The sequence below is a fragment of the Embiotoca jacksoni genome, unplaced genomic scaffold, assembly GCF_022577435.1.
Source record: "Embiotoca jacksoni isolate LCO1_2020_lvr unplaced genomic scaffold, fEmbJac1.0.p SCAF_47, whole genome shotgun sequence".
Taxonomy (NCBI): Eukaryota; Metazoa; Chordata; class Actinopteri; family Embiotocidae; genus Embiotoca; species Embiotoca jacksoni.
The window spans coordinates 1043522-1059929 of NW_027185400.1; the positions used below are offsets into that span (position 1 = coordinate 1043522).

A 16408-nucleotide genomic window follows, 5' to 3' on the forward strand; every position below is an offset into this window, starting at 1 on the left:
TTGGCAGTGACCTTACTGTGTGAATAACTTGACAAAATTCCCCTCGCTTTCTGTCTGAGCATCTTGACTTTGGTAATCCTCTGACTTTCCCTCCAGCGCCACCATGAGGTGAACATTCGAGAGGTGTTTGCTGTAACGCGACTTGAACTGGCTGCTCTTGATGACCTTAAGACGGCGTTAACGACTCAAGATATTTATTGTCGTTGGAGTTATGATGTTGCACATGCTCTCTATGCATTCAACTATAAATGCAGATATTTTGAGCTGCTTTTAGATTTAAAAAAAAAAAAAAAATCTTTTACAAAAACGTTTAAAATGCAATTTCACTGCTACTCGTCAGGATTGTCACGTTGGCATTTAGCTCAGCGCTGCTGTGCCCGAGTCCAACCTCACACAGCTGCAGCTGAAGACTTTTTGTTTTTGATACTTACCAGACCCGAAACCAAGCGACCTGAGCTCACAAGCACAATTTCAGTTAGTTAAGAAGATTAAATTCCTTCACGCAGAATTCACAACGGTGAAAACTAGATGCTGAAATTATTCTGTTTTTAAATGCAGGAAAGAATGAAAACTACAGTAACCAAAATAGAGATCTGACTCTTAAATGTAATTTTGGAATACTGGAAATATGCTGACTTGTACAGCAAAACATTCTTCGGGCACACAAAGACTCACCATTATTGTAAAAATAAAAATATGATCAACATGACTTTAAATTAGATTTTTGTTTTTAGGTTAATTAGCACCATCTGTCTCTCGATATGACCCCACATGCGCTGCAATTATGATCTGCTTTGTTTGTCTAAACGAGGACATGCCTTTTGTCTTTTTTAAGCTGCGGTGACCACTTTGGGTAGAAACCACAGTTGAATAGAAGGAGACTGCGGTCGGGTTGGAGAGCTCTGATCCGCTGCCTGCTTCCAGTTCATTCTGGACTCTTCTGGGTATCCAGGCCAACTGCTGCAAAACAGCCACCAACAAAAATAGACTGCAAAGAGATGTAATCAGAAAACGAACTGTGCAGGAAAAAAAAAAAAAAAGAAAAAAAATCTGACTTCACAAATTCAAGGATTTTCAAGTCATTTTATTGTCTTTTTTTATACAAAGAATGTCACAAAAATATTAAGAAATTGTCGCAGACACCACATGAAGCAGAGGATATCACATGACCAGAACAGTGCCACAGTGAGGAAGATACAAGAGAGACCGAAAGAGGAAAAGATAGTAAACACTCTCTGGACCTTTTTTTTTTTTTTTTTTTTAAAAGAGTGACGTCCTACCTCCTTTCACAATTTCCACTTACAAGCAATGCACTGGTGGCACAAAAGCTCTCTCGGCGCTGAAGGCCTTCCAGCTCCGTTCGGGAAATACCGTGTGATTGTGAGAGAATCAAGCGCATCGTCACTGCTCAGTAATGCCCAGGCCAAAGAGAAGAGCTTTTAAAAGTCCCGGTCGGTCTCCTGCTGATTGCCCTGCGATCAATTCGCTGTACATCAAGTAAAGCAGCTGCTTCACAAACTCTGACTCCGTTCTGGAGACTCTGATCTGATTGTTGTTGTTTTTTTTTTCCTTTTCTGTCACAAATTCAGAACATAAAATGTCCAATCTGGATTTCTGCACATTTTATAGTACACACACTCCTTTAAACACGGTCTCTTTCTGCAGTGGATCAAAGTATAAAAATATACACAATGTGTACAAAATAAGCTGACTCTCGCTGTACAGTTTCCTCTGTTGGGAGAAAGTAGCTTTTTTTTTTTTTTTTTTTTTTTTTTTTTTATTATATATATTTGTGGGCAAAATTTATACCAAAAAAAACGACTGCAAAAACAAAACAAAGTCATTGAGAGGTCCCAGAAACATTCAATAAAAAGAAAAGAAACTCCCTTCTTTCATCATGAGCTGAACCCTGAACGGGCGAGATGACGGGGAGGACACTGTGGTGAAGAACATCCATCTTTATGTAAAGGTGGCTTTTTTTTTGTGTTTTTTTTTTTGTTCCTTCCTTTTCTATTATTAACACATTCACCTTAGTCCGCTCTGATTATTTTACAACTTAAATAAATATACCAGGAACTATGAGAACAGTTGAAGGAGGAAAGGAAAAGTACTAATTCACTTCCTAAAACTGTGTGCGCGTGTCCGGTTGCTTTCCGAGGCATTTGGTATGCCGTCGTACAACGTGCCCGGTGTGCTGTGATCAGACTCCGTGAAGAGTTATCGTGGTCGAGGTGTCCCGCCTGACCCGTCCAACAGTAAAATGGCAGTTATCTGGCTCCGGTATGCACCTCAGTGTCCCAGTAGAGCCCGTTTGTCTTTACACCGAGGTGTGATCTGAGCACAGTGAGGTCCTGGAAGGTGCATATTTTCTGCGCAGAAACGTCAGCGTTCGTCGTCTTTGGCCACGCCCTCAGCGCGTCACGTCGCTTTCAGGCAGTTAAGCGTTTGCTTTTTCTTGCGCGGCCTGTGACGTCGCCCTCCGCTCCACTGCTGCCATGTCTTGTGCCTTGGTTGCCTTCTCTTCCTCGTCCTCCTCGTCTTCCTCTTCCTCCGGGTGAGCTTCGTCCATGGCGGTCTCGTCCAGATTTGTCCGGGCTTTGCCGGCGCCCCCCCCCTGAGCCTTCAGCACGCCGCACAGCTCCATCTCGTGGATCTCCACGTCGAACGGAGCGGCGGGGAGCACGGAGGGCGGAGACTTGCAGCCAGCGCATCCCTGAAACCACAGAAACATTTCATTCATGAGTGCTGTTGCATTTACGCTGACTTGGGGTCCAATGATTCAGACCACGAACCGCGGCGTAGCGCAGGTTTGCCCTGCAGTACTTACAGAGATGTTGACGGCTCGTGGCAGGCGTCCCGTGCGGATCCAGGGATGAACCTGGCTCAGCTCCCGCTTCTGGTCCTCTGTGAAGCGCGGCTGGTGCTTCTGCATGCTCCTCAAGGCCTCACGATCCTCTCGCAGCACCGTCTCCATGTCCCTGCAATTCAGAAACGGGGAACGTAGGTCAGATTTCAGCTGCTGGCTCACATGCTCTCGAGATATAATGTCTTTTTATGCAGCATGTAGAAAGTAACTGGCGGATCAAACTGGCCCACATTCTTCCCGGTGTCGTACCTGACGGGCAGCTGATAGGTCATCATGACCTTGTCGTCTGTGTTGGCCATCAGCAGCCAGATCGGGTCCTGCAGGACACACTTGATGAACTGCTCCTCGCCACTGGTGCTGCTGCTGCCCCCTGCTGGCTGTTTGCGGGAGTGGTCGTTCTCCGAGGAGTCGATGCTGCCGAAGTACTTGCTGGTGTGGCTGCCCTGGCTGCTGCCTGAATGGACGAGGAAGTTGACATTTAGAATTGTGGGTAGGCACGTCACGTGATAGATTAGCGAGTCAGTTTCAGAGTTTTCAGTCTGTGTTCAAATTTTAAACAGACTTGAATACAAGAGTTATATAGATGTGTCCCAGACAACTTTTACAACTTTATGTGATGTGACTGAATCTTTTCACGGTTAAAATCAATCTACTTACTGGTGCCGCTGGTGCCAGAGGAGCTGCAGCCGTTGGAGCCGGAGCCGGAGCCCGAGGATCTCGTACCCGAGGACCCTGAACCGGAGGCAGCTGAGCCGGTGCCTGAGCGGGAGTCTTCCTGCAGCAACAGGTCCAGCAGGTCGCTGGAGGTCGACATGGCGTCCTGGTTGGACTCATTAGCTTCAACCTGAAGGGACAAAAAATACAAAAAAGAAGACTGTAAATTTTCAAAATATTCCATCAAATAAAGACTTAAACTTTTCAAAGTATGGCGTCCTGTTCTTACGTTCTCATTCTCCTTGGAAGTATCATCAGAGCTCTGATTGGCTGCACTCTGTCCCCCCGCTGCGCCGCCTTGCACAGAAGGCGTGGCTTGCTGTGATGCGGCAAGTGTCGTGGCGACCTCTAACCGGTTGCTTGGCGACTCCTCCAGCTGCAGCAGGTTGAGAGGGGAGGAGCATCGGGACTGGAAGAGGGGGGACTGGGCACCTTCTCGATCAATGGGCGTCTGGCTGTAGGACTGCGGGGTGCTGCTACGAGACGGGGCGCAGGTGCCCGGGATGGGTCCCGGGTGGGAGACCACATTGGGGACTGTGGCTACTGGGGCACCGGGGTAAGTGAAGTTGGGATTGTAGAAGTGTCCTGGGGTGGCAGCGGGCTGAGCGATGGGCGCTCCCATCTGAGGGAACATGTAGTTGGGCAGAACGAGGGCCATCATGGGAGGAACTATCTGGGATGGCGGGAAACGTGTCGGATCTGGGACGGGCAACGGCTGTGGCAGCAACGTTTGCGGGAGCAGCGGCTGCTGGAGCAACGGCTGCTGGAGCAGTGGTTGTGGGAGTAATGGCTGTGGGAGTGGCGGGTAGACGGGGTAGATCGGAAGCACGCCGGGGGCGAAGGGAGCGCTAGCCTGGGAGCATACAGAAGGCCAGGAAGAGGAGGTAGTCGGGGCTCCCAGGGGCATGTGGAAGGGCACGTGAACTGCTGTGGTTCTGGGGTCTCCATGGTTCCCATTCAGGCCCAGAGAGCTGTGCTGGTCAGATGGCTCCTGGTGCTTGAATCTCTTGCCGCCACGGCCTTGTCGGTGACTGGTGCTGCCCCCTGCTGACGGGTAGTCGCGAGAGCAATGCACTCCTGGGAAACAGAAAGAAACACTTAACATCAGCAATCTGGCTTCTTTTATATCCAGAGATTCACCAACTTCCTGCACTTCAGGAGGAAGGCATCTGACACTCCTCTTACTTATTTTCGTCGATCCAAATGTGCAGTAAAGCAATCGAAAATCAATAAACTGCCTCTGGGTAGTCCGCACAACTTACCACTCTTATTTCATTTTAATTTTTAAAATTCCTACTATTAAACTCCTACTATTGAACTTATTTTGCTGCAAGTACAGGATGTACTGCTTTCTTTCTTCAGAAGTCTCACTGACTAACCGGTTTTATTTGGTTCATATTTTTATGATGCCTTGCAGCAAAATGAAATTTCTCTTGTGAGCAAAGAATAAGCTTTTACTTATTATGTAACTTTGCTGTTGACTTCACTCTGGAACGAGTTATTTTCTACTTTAGTTGCTTTTTAAGCTGCAGACCAAGTGGGGCCGCAACTAATAGTTCTTTTGTTTGATTTATTATCATTTCAATTGAACTAATCTCTTGATCTACAACATGACTAAAAGCAAATGTAGTGAAACTACTGTCAAATGTCCAGAGATACTCTATTTCAAATGATTTATTATCATTTGATTATCAAAGCTGCTGACTATTAATTTTCTGTGGATCAGCTAAGCTGTAAATGTATTATATTTCAAAGCCCTCAAGCTGTATAAATAACATGTTTTTGAAGTACTTAAAGTTTTTAAGTAAAGCTTGGTGGAATTTACAGTGTGTGTGTGTGTGTGTGTGTGTGTGTGTGTGTGTGTGTGTGCGCACGCAGCCTGCCCTTACCTCGTGACAGAGGGTTGGCGGCCGCGGTGGGGCAGCGCACGGTCGACGACGCCGGCTGATCGAAAACACGCAGCTTGCTGAGGTCCTTGAAGCGGTCGAGGAACGCCTGCTCCTCCTGCTGGGTGTGGGCGGACAGCACCTCCTTGGTCAGACCGAGCCGGCCACCTCCTCCCGCTGCGCTGACGCATCCTCCTACACTTCCACTTCTCCAGGAGTCCCGCTCCAGCTGACTGGCTTGAGGGGGAGGGGGCGGAAGAGGGGAACGAGGTGGAGCGATGATAGCTGTATTTGTGGGAGGAGCCAGCATGGGAGTTGCAGGAGCTTCCTCCATGACGATGTCTGTGAGAAAGAGGTAGAAGAGTGTTAAAGTAACACAACAGCACACACTGTATATAAAAGTGTTCGTAGCTTCCAGGTCTGGAAAATGAGGCCAATGCTGAAGTGACTTACGCTGCAATACCACCAATGGCCACTAGGGGCTGCCTGGCTCTAATAAACTCCCATTTATCTTTTCTCATGAAATACCGAGTCAATCAAAAAAAAAAAATCTACGAGTCAATAAGGTGTCGTTCGCTTATTTTCACTCATTATTTTTGTGGTGGTTTATTTAAAAATAGTCCTCGAATTATTGAGATATTAGGCCTCAAAAAGCAGAATTCATATTTTGACATTTCCAAAAAACAACCTGCAGAGAGTGTTGACGATGCTCACCTGACTCGGGAGGTTTCTTGTCTCCCACGTGGACTATGGTGCTGCTGAAGCTGCACTGAGACGTAACCGAGAGGACGCTCTCCGCCTTGGTGGCCAGTGTCAGAGGAGGCAGAGAAGACGGTTCCCCGACGAGGTTAACTGCAGCACCTGCGGAGAAAACACCGTCAAAATCCGGCTGCTTGGACACATGAACAATCATGTTTGTTCCAATCTAGAAAAACTCTGCAGGCTCATGAGACAAGTCAAAGATGCTAGAAGAAAGTCAGCTGGTACCTTTGTTGTTGCCGCTGGACTCCTGCTGTTTGTCATCATCAGAGGTTGAGGAGGAATTGTAGGAGCCACGCTTCCTTTTGACTGTATTAGGAATGTTGCAGCTTTCCAGGTACCTGTGGAGTAAAATGATCAGATGAGTGCACTGATGAAAAGAACACGAGGAGACGTGAATGGCTTGAGACCAGCGCACCAACCTTATGATGCTGTCCAGACAGTTGATCTGCTGGTAGGAGTAGCCGGTAGGGGGCTCCTTCTGTACGAGAGGCGCAGGGAGCAGAGCTTTGCGAGGTTTCGTTATGTCCGCTATCAGACCTCTGATTGGGTCACTGTTGATGGGTCTGATGCTTGTTGTGCCTGGATGAAGAATAGAGAGGAAGTGAAATGTAAGCCAAACGAGTTCTCATCTTCCTCCTTTGGACTTTTCGACCTCATAGTTGAAAGCCCAACATTTCTGTTTGTGTTTACAAGTCCCATTTCATAGTTTATTCCTCTGTGACAGGCAGTCTTTTGCATGTTCCATCTTTAACTTATGATATATAAAGATAAAAAAATATGACTCCTATTTATCATACCTGTGCTGGTGTTTTTCCGGGGCGGCAGACGGTTGCGAGACTCGATGAAAACTTGCTGCCCGTTCGTCTTGACCATGTGGACGTCTTTGCAGATCTGCTGGAATGTCATCTGGAAGAAAAAAAAAATCACAACACCACATTTAAACACCAAGAATGACGCTGCTCTGCTAAAATATCCCATTTGGACAAAAATAATAGTGATATCTTGTCTTTTTGCATTTAGTTTCAAAAGCACTTCCTGCTCAGACTCACAGGTTTGTGCAGAACGACGACGGCGGCGGCTTCGTCCATGGCGGCGCCGTTGCTGTCGCTGGACGAGGCACTGAGGTGCTGGTGGTGGGACCGGCGGGACCCCCGCGAGCCGCTGGAGCCCAGCGAGCTGTAGCCCTGCGAGCTGCCGCTGTGCACAGGCTGCACCAGGAGCCGGTGGATCCGCTCGCTCTGCTGGACGATGTCGGGTGTGGTGACCCGGCTCTCGAAGCCCTGCGGCGTGGTGAACACGTCTTCATTCAGAGGACTCCTGGATAGAACCATAAGACACGTTTAGCACACGTGAAATCTGAAGTTGTGCTGAGGCGTGGAGAGCTTAAGGATCAACTTTTGAGAAAGGCTTCAATTATAATAATCAAAGGATGTTATATACTAGAAAGAGACTCCTCGTCTGCCATTATATGCGCAGTGTGGCTGCCGTTCTTGCAGATTCAAGAGAAACATGAGGTTTATTTTTTTGGGGGGAGTTAGAAAATGAAGAAACTTACGTTCTGACTTTGTGACGCCCGACGATGAACGCCACCTTTCTGCTCCACGGGTTGACGAAGGAGGACCAGCTGGTGTCGATGGTCAGATATTCCCCGTTGCGGGCGCACATGCGCAAGGGCGTGTATTCGATCGGCTGCCCTGCAAACTGAAAGACTGGGGAGAGACAACAGAGCAGAGATTGTAGGAGCATGTCGAGGTGGAATAAAGATTTCTGATGACGTGTAGCGCTGAATTCAGCCACAAATGTAAAATCATCACACGTATGTTATAAACTTCAAGTAGACATGAGTGAACAACAGTTGCAGAACGTTCAACAGCTGACGTCGACTCACTCTTCTTATGTATCGCCACCATCATGGGCCGGTCCTCCGGGTGGATGTAGAGCAGGATGGGGGTTCCCACCAGGTCCTGAGGCAGGTAGCCCAACAGAGGCACCGCCCTGCAAACACACCACATTTCCTCCCCGTTAGACGGGAACAATGCCGGTTTCATGTTTAACTTGCACATAACTCAAAGTAAACGTAAACTTTTGAAAAGTATAACAATTATTTTTCCTCAACTTGCAAATCCACAAAATGGATCAATTCCACAAATTACATCGCATTTTTTAAATTTTTTTTTTTTTTTACTGAAACCGCAGAATAAATTGTGGCTGTAATCCTACTGTATCTGCTCTTATAATATAAGTCCATATCATGATCACTGACCTCTCATCGACTTCCTGGAAGAGGCAGCTGGGAGTGTGACTGGTGGTGAAGATCCTCTTGTCTGGAGGGATGCGAGGAGCTGCCGGGCACAGAGGACACAGATACAACTCATGAAAAGCAGCTTGTGAGGGTGCGGCTGACTGAGGCTCATTAGCAATTCTGAAAGGCATCCGGCCATCATTTATATTATTCATATTCAGAGGAACATGGTGCTGCAGATCGAATCAGTGAGATGCAATCTGTTTCTGAATCTGAATGTTCTCTGAGTTTATGGGGAGTGTGCACCTGTTAGAGCTAAAACTATTCTCCCATCCTCACTTTCCTTTGAAAACTCCCAAGAAGGATTTTTTTTATTAGTTCTCCACTGGAGAATTGCCTCCACATGTCAGTGCCAACGCACCACCCACCCATGTTCTCTCGCAAAACAAACGCACACTTCGAAACAATGCTCGTAACCTGTGAAAGGAAAGAGTACGAGCTAAGTGGTTGAGAGTTCTCAGCTCTCCCTCGAGTTATTTTTACACATCTGTTATCAGCTTTGTTGGAGGGCTCTCAGGGAGAACTCTGTTCTTATCTTAATACTCAAATAGAATAAACGAGGCCAAAAACATCCAAAACTGAAACTCAAGGATGAAGCCAGCGACACTGATGCTCAAATGAGGTCTTTTTTTGTCCACACTGTGTACTGCTGAGTAACGACACCTCAATAGCGACTGCTTAAGGCCTCTCTCTCAAATAGTGTTGGTGATTCTGACATTTATCAAGTGTAACGTTACAAAAACTCTGAGCTAACTGACGTAGAATTAATGACGCCTCTTATTTAAACTCCCTAATCAGTTGTTTACTTTTATTTTGGTTTGTTAGTAGTGTGATGTTGCCTGAACTCCTCCAGCATCAAAATGTAATGTAGAGTATTGGATTTTTTTTTTTTATTACTGGGGACTAGTATCGTATCAAATACCTTCGTATCCGGAGTGGACCCTCTCGGCGATGAGCAGGCAGCAGGGCTGTGGCTCAGCAGCGTCGGAGTCCCTGATGGTCAGTTGGTAGGGCGTGAGGCGAAATGGGTAGTAACGCATCTCGCGGCCCTGCGTCCGATCAGCGCTGATCCGACAGAACATGGGCTTCTCCTGAGTGCAGTCGACTGAAGGAGAAGCTGGGAGGGGAGACGGAGTCAGTTAGACAATGCTCGAGACCAAAGCTAGACCCCTGAACTTCCTCTCCTTGCTCTCGGTCGGCATCGGCTCACCAGTTCCGATGCAGGAGGCCCAGGGCGGCAGGCGGCAGGGCGCCGTGCTGCTGTAGAAGGTGCTGACGTCCTGCGGCGCCAAAAGCTCGGAAAAGAGCGTCCCCTGGAGAAACTCGGGCTTGCAGCGCAGCACGGACGAGCCCTGGGGGGAAACGTACACCACCTTCCCCGACAGGAAGGACACGGCCATGGTGAATGTGTCCTGGAGAAAACAGAAGAGGAAGTTGACGTCAGTGAGAAAGTAGTGGCTTCGTAGTCTGTGTTTCTCTTTGTGTGAAGAGGGATGTTTTAGAATAAAAGCGAAGCAAAAGCTCCATGTCAAAATAAGAGTTTTAAAAACAAATCATTATCTGTGCATTTATCCTTTGCATTAAATAAATAATATTTAAAGAACTGGCACTTCAGGCGCATTGAGTCCTTAAATCTCAGTCTAAATTACCCATATAATAAGTGTGTGAACTTACAGTGTTTTTGAGGGTGTATTCGGAGGTGATGTTGTCGAGCTCCTCGATTGTGAAGGTAGACAAGTCCAGACTGCAGCCGTGACATTCCTCCACGCTCCACTGGTGATAGTACTCCTTGTTAGCTGTAGGGTTTGGATATGGGAAAAGGTGTCATTACATATCAACGTGTGAATTATTCAAACAGAAATAACAAACATGAAACCCGAAACTCAAAAATAAAAGATAAATAAAACGGCGTCTTACCTCGGACTTGTCTGACACACTGCAGAGCGTACTTGAGTGCGTTCAGAGTGCTGGAGTGGCCCTTGGCTTTGCGCTCAGCTGGGAGGCGGAGCTTCAGCTCCTTGATGGCCTTCATCAGCTCCTTCTGCGTCTGGACCCTCGCCGACTGGTCGCTGCTGCATCCCGAGGTGGAGGGAGGGTCGTGCTCCGAGCTGGCCGACAGCAGGCTGTAGGCCAGCGAGCTGCTGGGAGGTGACAGACTCTGAGAGTTGGAGCTGGAGAAGAGGGACAAGTTAGAAATGCTACGATGGATGACCACTTCATGTGCACCAGAATTCAGCCGACCGTATTGCGGACTTTCTGTCTTTTCTTACCTCTTGTGGCTGTCTGTGGTTTCCAGCATCATGCCCGAGTCCTTTCCGTTTGACGAGCTGTGACTGTGAGAGCTGCGTGCGGACTGGTGTCCACGGGACCGGTTCACCCTCTCCATGCCGCCCTCGCTCTCCCGCTCCCCGGAGTCGTTACCGCTGGACAGTCCGTCCATGTCGTCGGAGTTGGGCCCACTTCCATCTGCAGACTGCTGCCGCGTTATAACATTGGCACCGGGCAGACCGCTGCCGGTCTCCTGCCCGTTCAAGCCCTGTGACTCTGCGTCCTGGTCTTTCTCGTCGGCCCCTGACACTCGCCCCCGAGTGCTGCTGCTGGGCATTGATGAGTTGTCATAACTCATACTAATGTGGGATGAGGCTGATACCGCTGAATTCAGGGGTCAGCCAAGGCAAAAAAATGGGGCGACTTTAATTTAAGTGGGACTACTGTGTACAAACAAGTGAATCATTGTTGTTGGGTGTTTGTTGAAAAAAAACTAAGGAGAGAAATTCATTGTTTCTCTTCCAAAACAAAAGCGTTTTTTTTTTTTTTTTTTTAAACGTTCAGTGCTGTAAACCCCTCTGAGGATTTTTGTTAAGTGCCAACTATGAAAATCTTACGAATCTCCAAAAAGCAGAAGGCTGCCGTTCCAAAACGACAGAACCTTATCTTTAATAATCTTGAGAAAAAGTGTCACTCAAAGTGCTGCACAACGAGAGATGAATTTCTGGTTATGAAACAGCCTTGGCGTAAGTGCTCCGACAGATGGGATGAGAGATCGAGACGCAGAGTGAGAAAAACAGCTCTTGGTGAGAGCAAAATAAAATTCCTTTCACTCTGTATCTAGTCTTCCCGCCTCTTCAGAGATGTGAGAGATGTGGCTCGAGGTGCTAAGGGCCACCTGAAGAGAAACAGAGAAGGAGAAACAAAAATATTAGGATTACAAAGCACTTGGGTTTTTTTTTTTTTTTTTTAAAGGGTCTCTCAACAGTATTTCTCAAGGACTGCATCTTTGAAAAGACAAAGTTTATCATGTCGGCCGTCGGGAAGATTCAAACGTGGCCAAGAAATATTGGTCAGGGTGTTTGTGTGCTTGCTCGGGGACCAGCTGTTCCCCTTTCACCCAGATTATCTAGAATGAAAACAAACGCCTCATCTCGGGTGCAGAAATTACAATAATCTCCTTCTCCTATTTGTGTGCTGCAAGTGCGCATGCATGCTTCTGGATATAGCACAGGTGAACATGCGCTGCTGCCAAAATGACTTCGCTACGTCCCCGTTTACGCAGAGGACTGAGCTCTGATCAATTAAGGTTCGCATGTTAATAGTATCCCCAAGTGCACATACATGCTCACAACCTACGCAAGAGGTGCTATTAATTCCTTGAGCGAGTGAGACACCCCTTAATCCTTTTAAAACCAGCGAACGCAACCGGTAGATGACGTAGGCCGCCTACTTAGTCTTCAATCCTCTCAAATTTTGTTCACCCGGCTGGCCCACAACCCCGTTGACCTGCCTCCGACAGGTTGTGCAGTAATGCACCGGTGCAGAATTGGTTGGGGGCGGGTTTAAAGATCTCCCTGCACTGGGAGCTAAGACGCATCGTCAGCGTCCTGTCCTGACGCACAACAACGAATATGGCTGAGCCGCCAGCCGCTCATTTAGATCTGACAAGAGGACAACGGGAGTGGACGGGTATCATGAATCGAACTCATCACTCACGACTTGAAAACAGGTTGTCAATCAACTGCAGGTATTTCAGTTTGAGAAATATCACGGAGATACAGCTTCCGCGTTGTGACCCGTGAAACGCGAACCGGCATTATGTTTGAGCAGATGGGTGATGCACACTTGCACATGACAAAATGGGTGTGCTATTGCCGCACCGGGTGGGGGCAATTATGGTCTGGAAATATGCAAGCAGGGCGTGAGTGGGCGTCGAGGCAGGCTGGCACCCGTGCATACTTTCACGAGCGATGGCGAAGATGGTCTGTGCTCGGGCTGCCAGAACCGCCACAGACACGAGGAGAACATGCTGCGGCCTTCTGGCCTGAGCCGGCCATTACAGATCTGATGTCAACCTCTGGAGCCCATTTGCACCGCAAATAACTGTCCCATCCGTTACGAATTTAGAAAAAAGGGCAAAGTGAATCATGTTCCTCAAGACCTGCGTGCTGGGGTCTCGAACATTTACTGCTAAACTGATCAAATGTTCAGAGGAAACTTTTCCGGAAAATACAAAATGCAGTCAGTTTTATGCCTATTGTATTATGACAGTATTATAAGCCAGCCCACAAACACACACCCTGTCTACAGATAATAAATACACACAATGGTTTTTTTTTTTCTGTTCAATATCAGAGCCGCTCTAACTCGACTCATAACAATTACTATTCAATCCATATAACATGCACTACAATGAACGAGCTATACACACTATATACTGATAAGGCACTGCTTGCACCACACGAATCACCTGAAGGAAAGTCAGTGTAACAGGCACACTTCACCACTGCAATGTGCAGATGGAGTCTGCAGGAAGGTGTGGCGCGGCTCCGTGCAGGAACATCTCCGCAAATCGCTCCGTCACGACACGTTTATAATATTCAAGCACATTGAAAAAAAAAAAAAAAAAAACCCAGTAGCTGCATTTGATTCCTCAGCAGGTCTGCGCCTCCGCGGCATGAGAGCACACTGCTGGACCTGGTCGTCCAATAGGAAACCGTCTCTGCACGGCAGCCCTGCCCAGCTTTGCTTTTCCTGTGTACAATACCGCACGTGTCCTCGGCCGTGCTTTCCGCAAGCCTTCTCGGCCACCGATTGGCCGGCTCCCTGGACCAATGAGAGCGCCCGCCCTGCACAGGCCGGACAGAAGCTGATCTCAGAGCTGCCTCAGAGGGCTGACTCATTACTATGCGACACAGCCAGCTGATTCACGGTCAGTGGTTTTGAGGAGAGGCTGTACTGTACATGATGCATGTCTGTGGGACAAAGAGACACGCGCTTCGAAGGAGTTGGGGTGGGAAAGAAAAACTCCACCTCTCCGCACCGAAACCACATGACTTCTTACAGTAGTAGCAATTAGATCATAATCAACTAAATGTTTACAAGTATACATAAAACACTGCACGTACCTATTTCTTTAGAATATTGTGCTTTCAAATAAGTTAGGATAAAGTTTTCTGCAGTGGTTGAGGGTTCAAGTCTTACTTTTGGTGCCGGCTGAAGCGCACATCCAAGTTGTAGAGTTTATGAGACGGCTTTTATTAAACCAAGTTGTGGAAACCTACAGTATGTTACAGTGACCCAGTTGGAAGATTACAAATCTTAAAGTCTGGTCAGCATCAGTAAATTCAACAACTGGTTCAAGAATAGTTACAGATCACCACCCCACTAATTTAATGGTTTTTCTTCGGCTTATTTCCAATCCTATGTTGGCATCACTTCTACAACATCTGGCACAACGGCTGTAAATGTTGCCTAAAAAAAAAAAAAAATGTGGAATAGAAAGTAAACAGTCAGCAGCAGATGAGGCTATGGCTGAAATTAATTCATTTAAATCAAAACACAGCCCTAAATAATGAAACCCTACCACCTCAGGCATCTTAAGAGACATCAGTGAGCCATTTTCTGCCAGCCTATACTAAAGTTCAGCAGCCTTTGTCGTTTCATTTTCTGAGAATATGGAGGACATACGCACTTCTTCTGCCAAGTACTCTCCTCAGATCTCTTCCATTATCTGTCTGTCTTTGCCTTTTTCACCCGTTTATGGCAGTTTAACTCAACTAAAAGAGCAGTCCCTAACCTTAACCCAGCCACAGTCCTAATGATGCCTAATGACAGGAAGGTCACACCTTATTTTTATTTAAAAAATTTTTTTTTTTTTTTTTTTTTTTTACAGCTTCATCTGTAAGCTTTGATGGACATTAATGGAGATTAAGGTGCAGCTGCTTTGCACGAATCTGCAGGGTTGCATCTGTGCAGATTCACGTGCATCTCTCAAGCTTCAACGGTCTGTTACTGATGAACCATTTACTGTAAAACTGAAAAAACGATGACACAGCACTCAGGAGGGTTTGGCTGGAAGAAGAAGACCGTGTGGATGCTCACGAATGTCACAGGTGATGATGGTATGGGACGCCAGCTCGTCGCTCCATATTCAGCACTTGCGAGGTGTGAAAATACATGAATTCAGATTGAGTGACTGAAAACATTAAAAAAAAAAAAATTAAATAAAAATTAAATAAATTAAAAAAAAAAAAAAAAGGCGTCTTGATCTGTTCTAGCAAATCTATGGCTGCATGTTTTATGAAGGTTTTTTTTTTTTTTTTCTAGAGATTTATGAAGTGAGAGCATGGTGAAACAAAAAAAAAAATTATGGGATGCAGCCTGTGCAGTTGATGGCAGCAAATACAACGCAAACAGGGCGCCATTTGAATAGTCACAGGACTACAATCTGTGTAATTAACGCACAAGTAAAGTAACTCGACATCCTCTTTTACACATAATACGTTGCAGATAACAAAAGGAGAGTACAGTTTGTGCTGCAATAAATGAATGTCTGTATAATTTTATGATCAGTCACAAAATGATCTATAAAAACATAACGATCAAAACATGGACCTATCACGAGAGGGGGGGAGGGAGGGGTAGGAGGGGGCATACAGAAAATAAAACAAGACAGGTTCAATAATAACATAAATAAAAAGAGGTTTTGAAACCTTGACACGTGTCATAAATGAGTGTTTTTGTGAGTTCTTCTGTCGTAAATACTTTATAAACGTGTAGTAAAAGCATCGGTTCGCGTGGCTTTAAAAAAAGAAAACACAAGTTAAGACTGCTCACACTTTTACAGATATAAGCAGGTTGTAGTTGATATTAATCGAAATGTTAGTGGCGGTTAAATAAAGGGATGTCTCCGGTTTGGGACACTTAAAGAGCCCGAAGTGACAGCTAGCACGCTGGCTACGAAACAACGCTTACAAACGACTAATAACAACAACAACAACAACAACAACAACCGTGTCTTACCTTTTTTAGATATGCTTCAAAAAAAAAATAATACCAACCGGTGTTGATAGTCCACGATGAGGTACTCAAAAAGTCGAGAGAGCAACAGCGTAAAATCCCGGTTGCAACGTCTTGTGTTCGCAAAGCGGTCTGTGTTGAGTTCCCCAGAAGTCTTTTCGCTCGCCCCCCCAACGGTCGTTTACACGCAGGGACACACGTGCCCGTGCATGGGCTGGCAAGTATTATTGGATTAGCCGCCGTGATTGGCCGGCGCGAGTCCGAGTCCCCGCCCAGAACACGCCCCGCTGCGTTCTGATTGGGCGGGAGGGGCGGGGCCGGCCGCACGGGGCCCAGGAATCACGTTGTAGTGTGTCTGGTCCTGAGTTCAGTCCCAAACAGACTAGGACATTAGTGGGCGGAGCCCGCGCCCACATTTGATGCAGTGTTACCCGTAGTGTCTGTAATAATGGCGCACTGGGATTCAGTGCTGGGAGTTAACGCGGTTTGTTTTACAGAGTTAGTGGGTGTTACTCTGTCTGCACCAAAATCATAAACGGAAGTATAATACTTATAAAATTGTTTTGTATTGTTTTTAATTTATAT

General features: G+C 46.7%; 1 protein-coding gene across 2 annotated transcripts; it reads right to left on the minus strand.

Annotated features, from left to right (window-relative positions):
• Positions 1 to 1069: 1069 nt before the first annotated feature.
• per1b (period circadian clock 1b) lies at positions 1070 to 15982 on the minus strand. 2 transcript variants are annotated; one of them, XM_069169972.1, is made up of 20 exons: positions 15827 to 15982; positions 10801 to 11696; positions 10448 to 10701; positions 10205 to 10326; positions 9741 to 9942; positions 9453 to 9647; positions 8492 to 8570; positions 8117 to 8223; positions 7784 to 7937; positions 7278 to 7545; positions 7026 to 7134; positions 6648 to 6807; positions 6454 to 6566; positions 6181 to 6327; positions 5470 to 5808; positions 3810 to 4657; positions 3524 to 3710; positions 3116 to 3320; positions 2828 to 2978; positions 1070 to 2713 (listed from the first exon to the last, which is right to left on the minus strand). In XM_069169972.1, the coding sequence occupies exons 2-20, from the start codon at positions 11154 to 11156 to the stop codon at positions 2438 to 2440; spliced, it is 4272 nt and encodes a 1423-aa protein (XP_069026073.1). In that variant the 5' UTR covers positions 11157 to 11696; positions 15827 to 15982; the 3' UTR covers positions 1070 to 2437. The 2 variants fall into 2 exon arrangements, with proteins under 2 accessions (XP_069026073.1, XP_069026074.1); XM_069169973.1 differs by lacking the exon at positions 15827 to 15982 and adding an exon at positions 13272 to 13420.
• Between the last annotated feature and the right edge of the window lie 426 nt (positions 15983 to 16408).

Coding starts and splice junctions, on each gene's coding strand:
- per1b (XM_069169972.1), bottom strand. CDS start 11,156: ATGAGTTATGACAACTCATCAATGCCCAGCAGCAGCACTCGGGGGCGA. Junction 5,809..6,180: donor CAAGAAACCTCCCGAGTCAG/GTGAGCATCGTC, acceptor TCTTTCTCACAG/ACATCGTCATGGAGGAAGCT. Junction 2,979..3,115: donor ACCTATCAGCTGCCCGTCAG/GTACGACACCGG, acceptor TCTGAATTGCAG/GGACATGGAGACGGTGCTGC.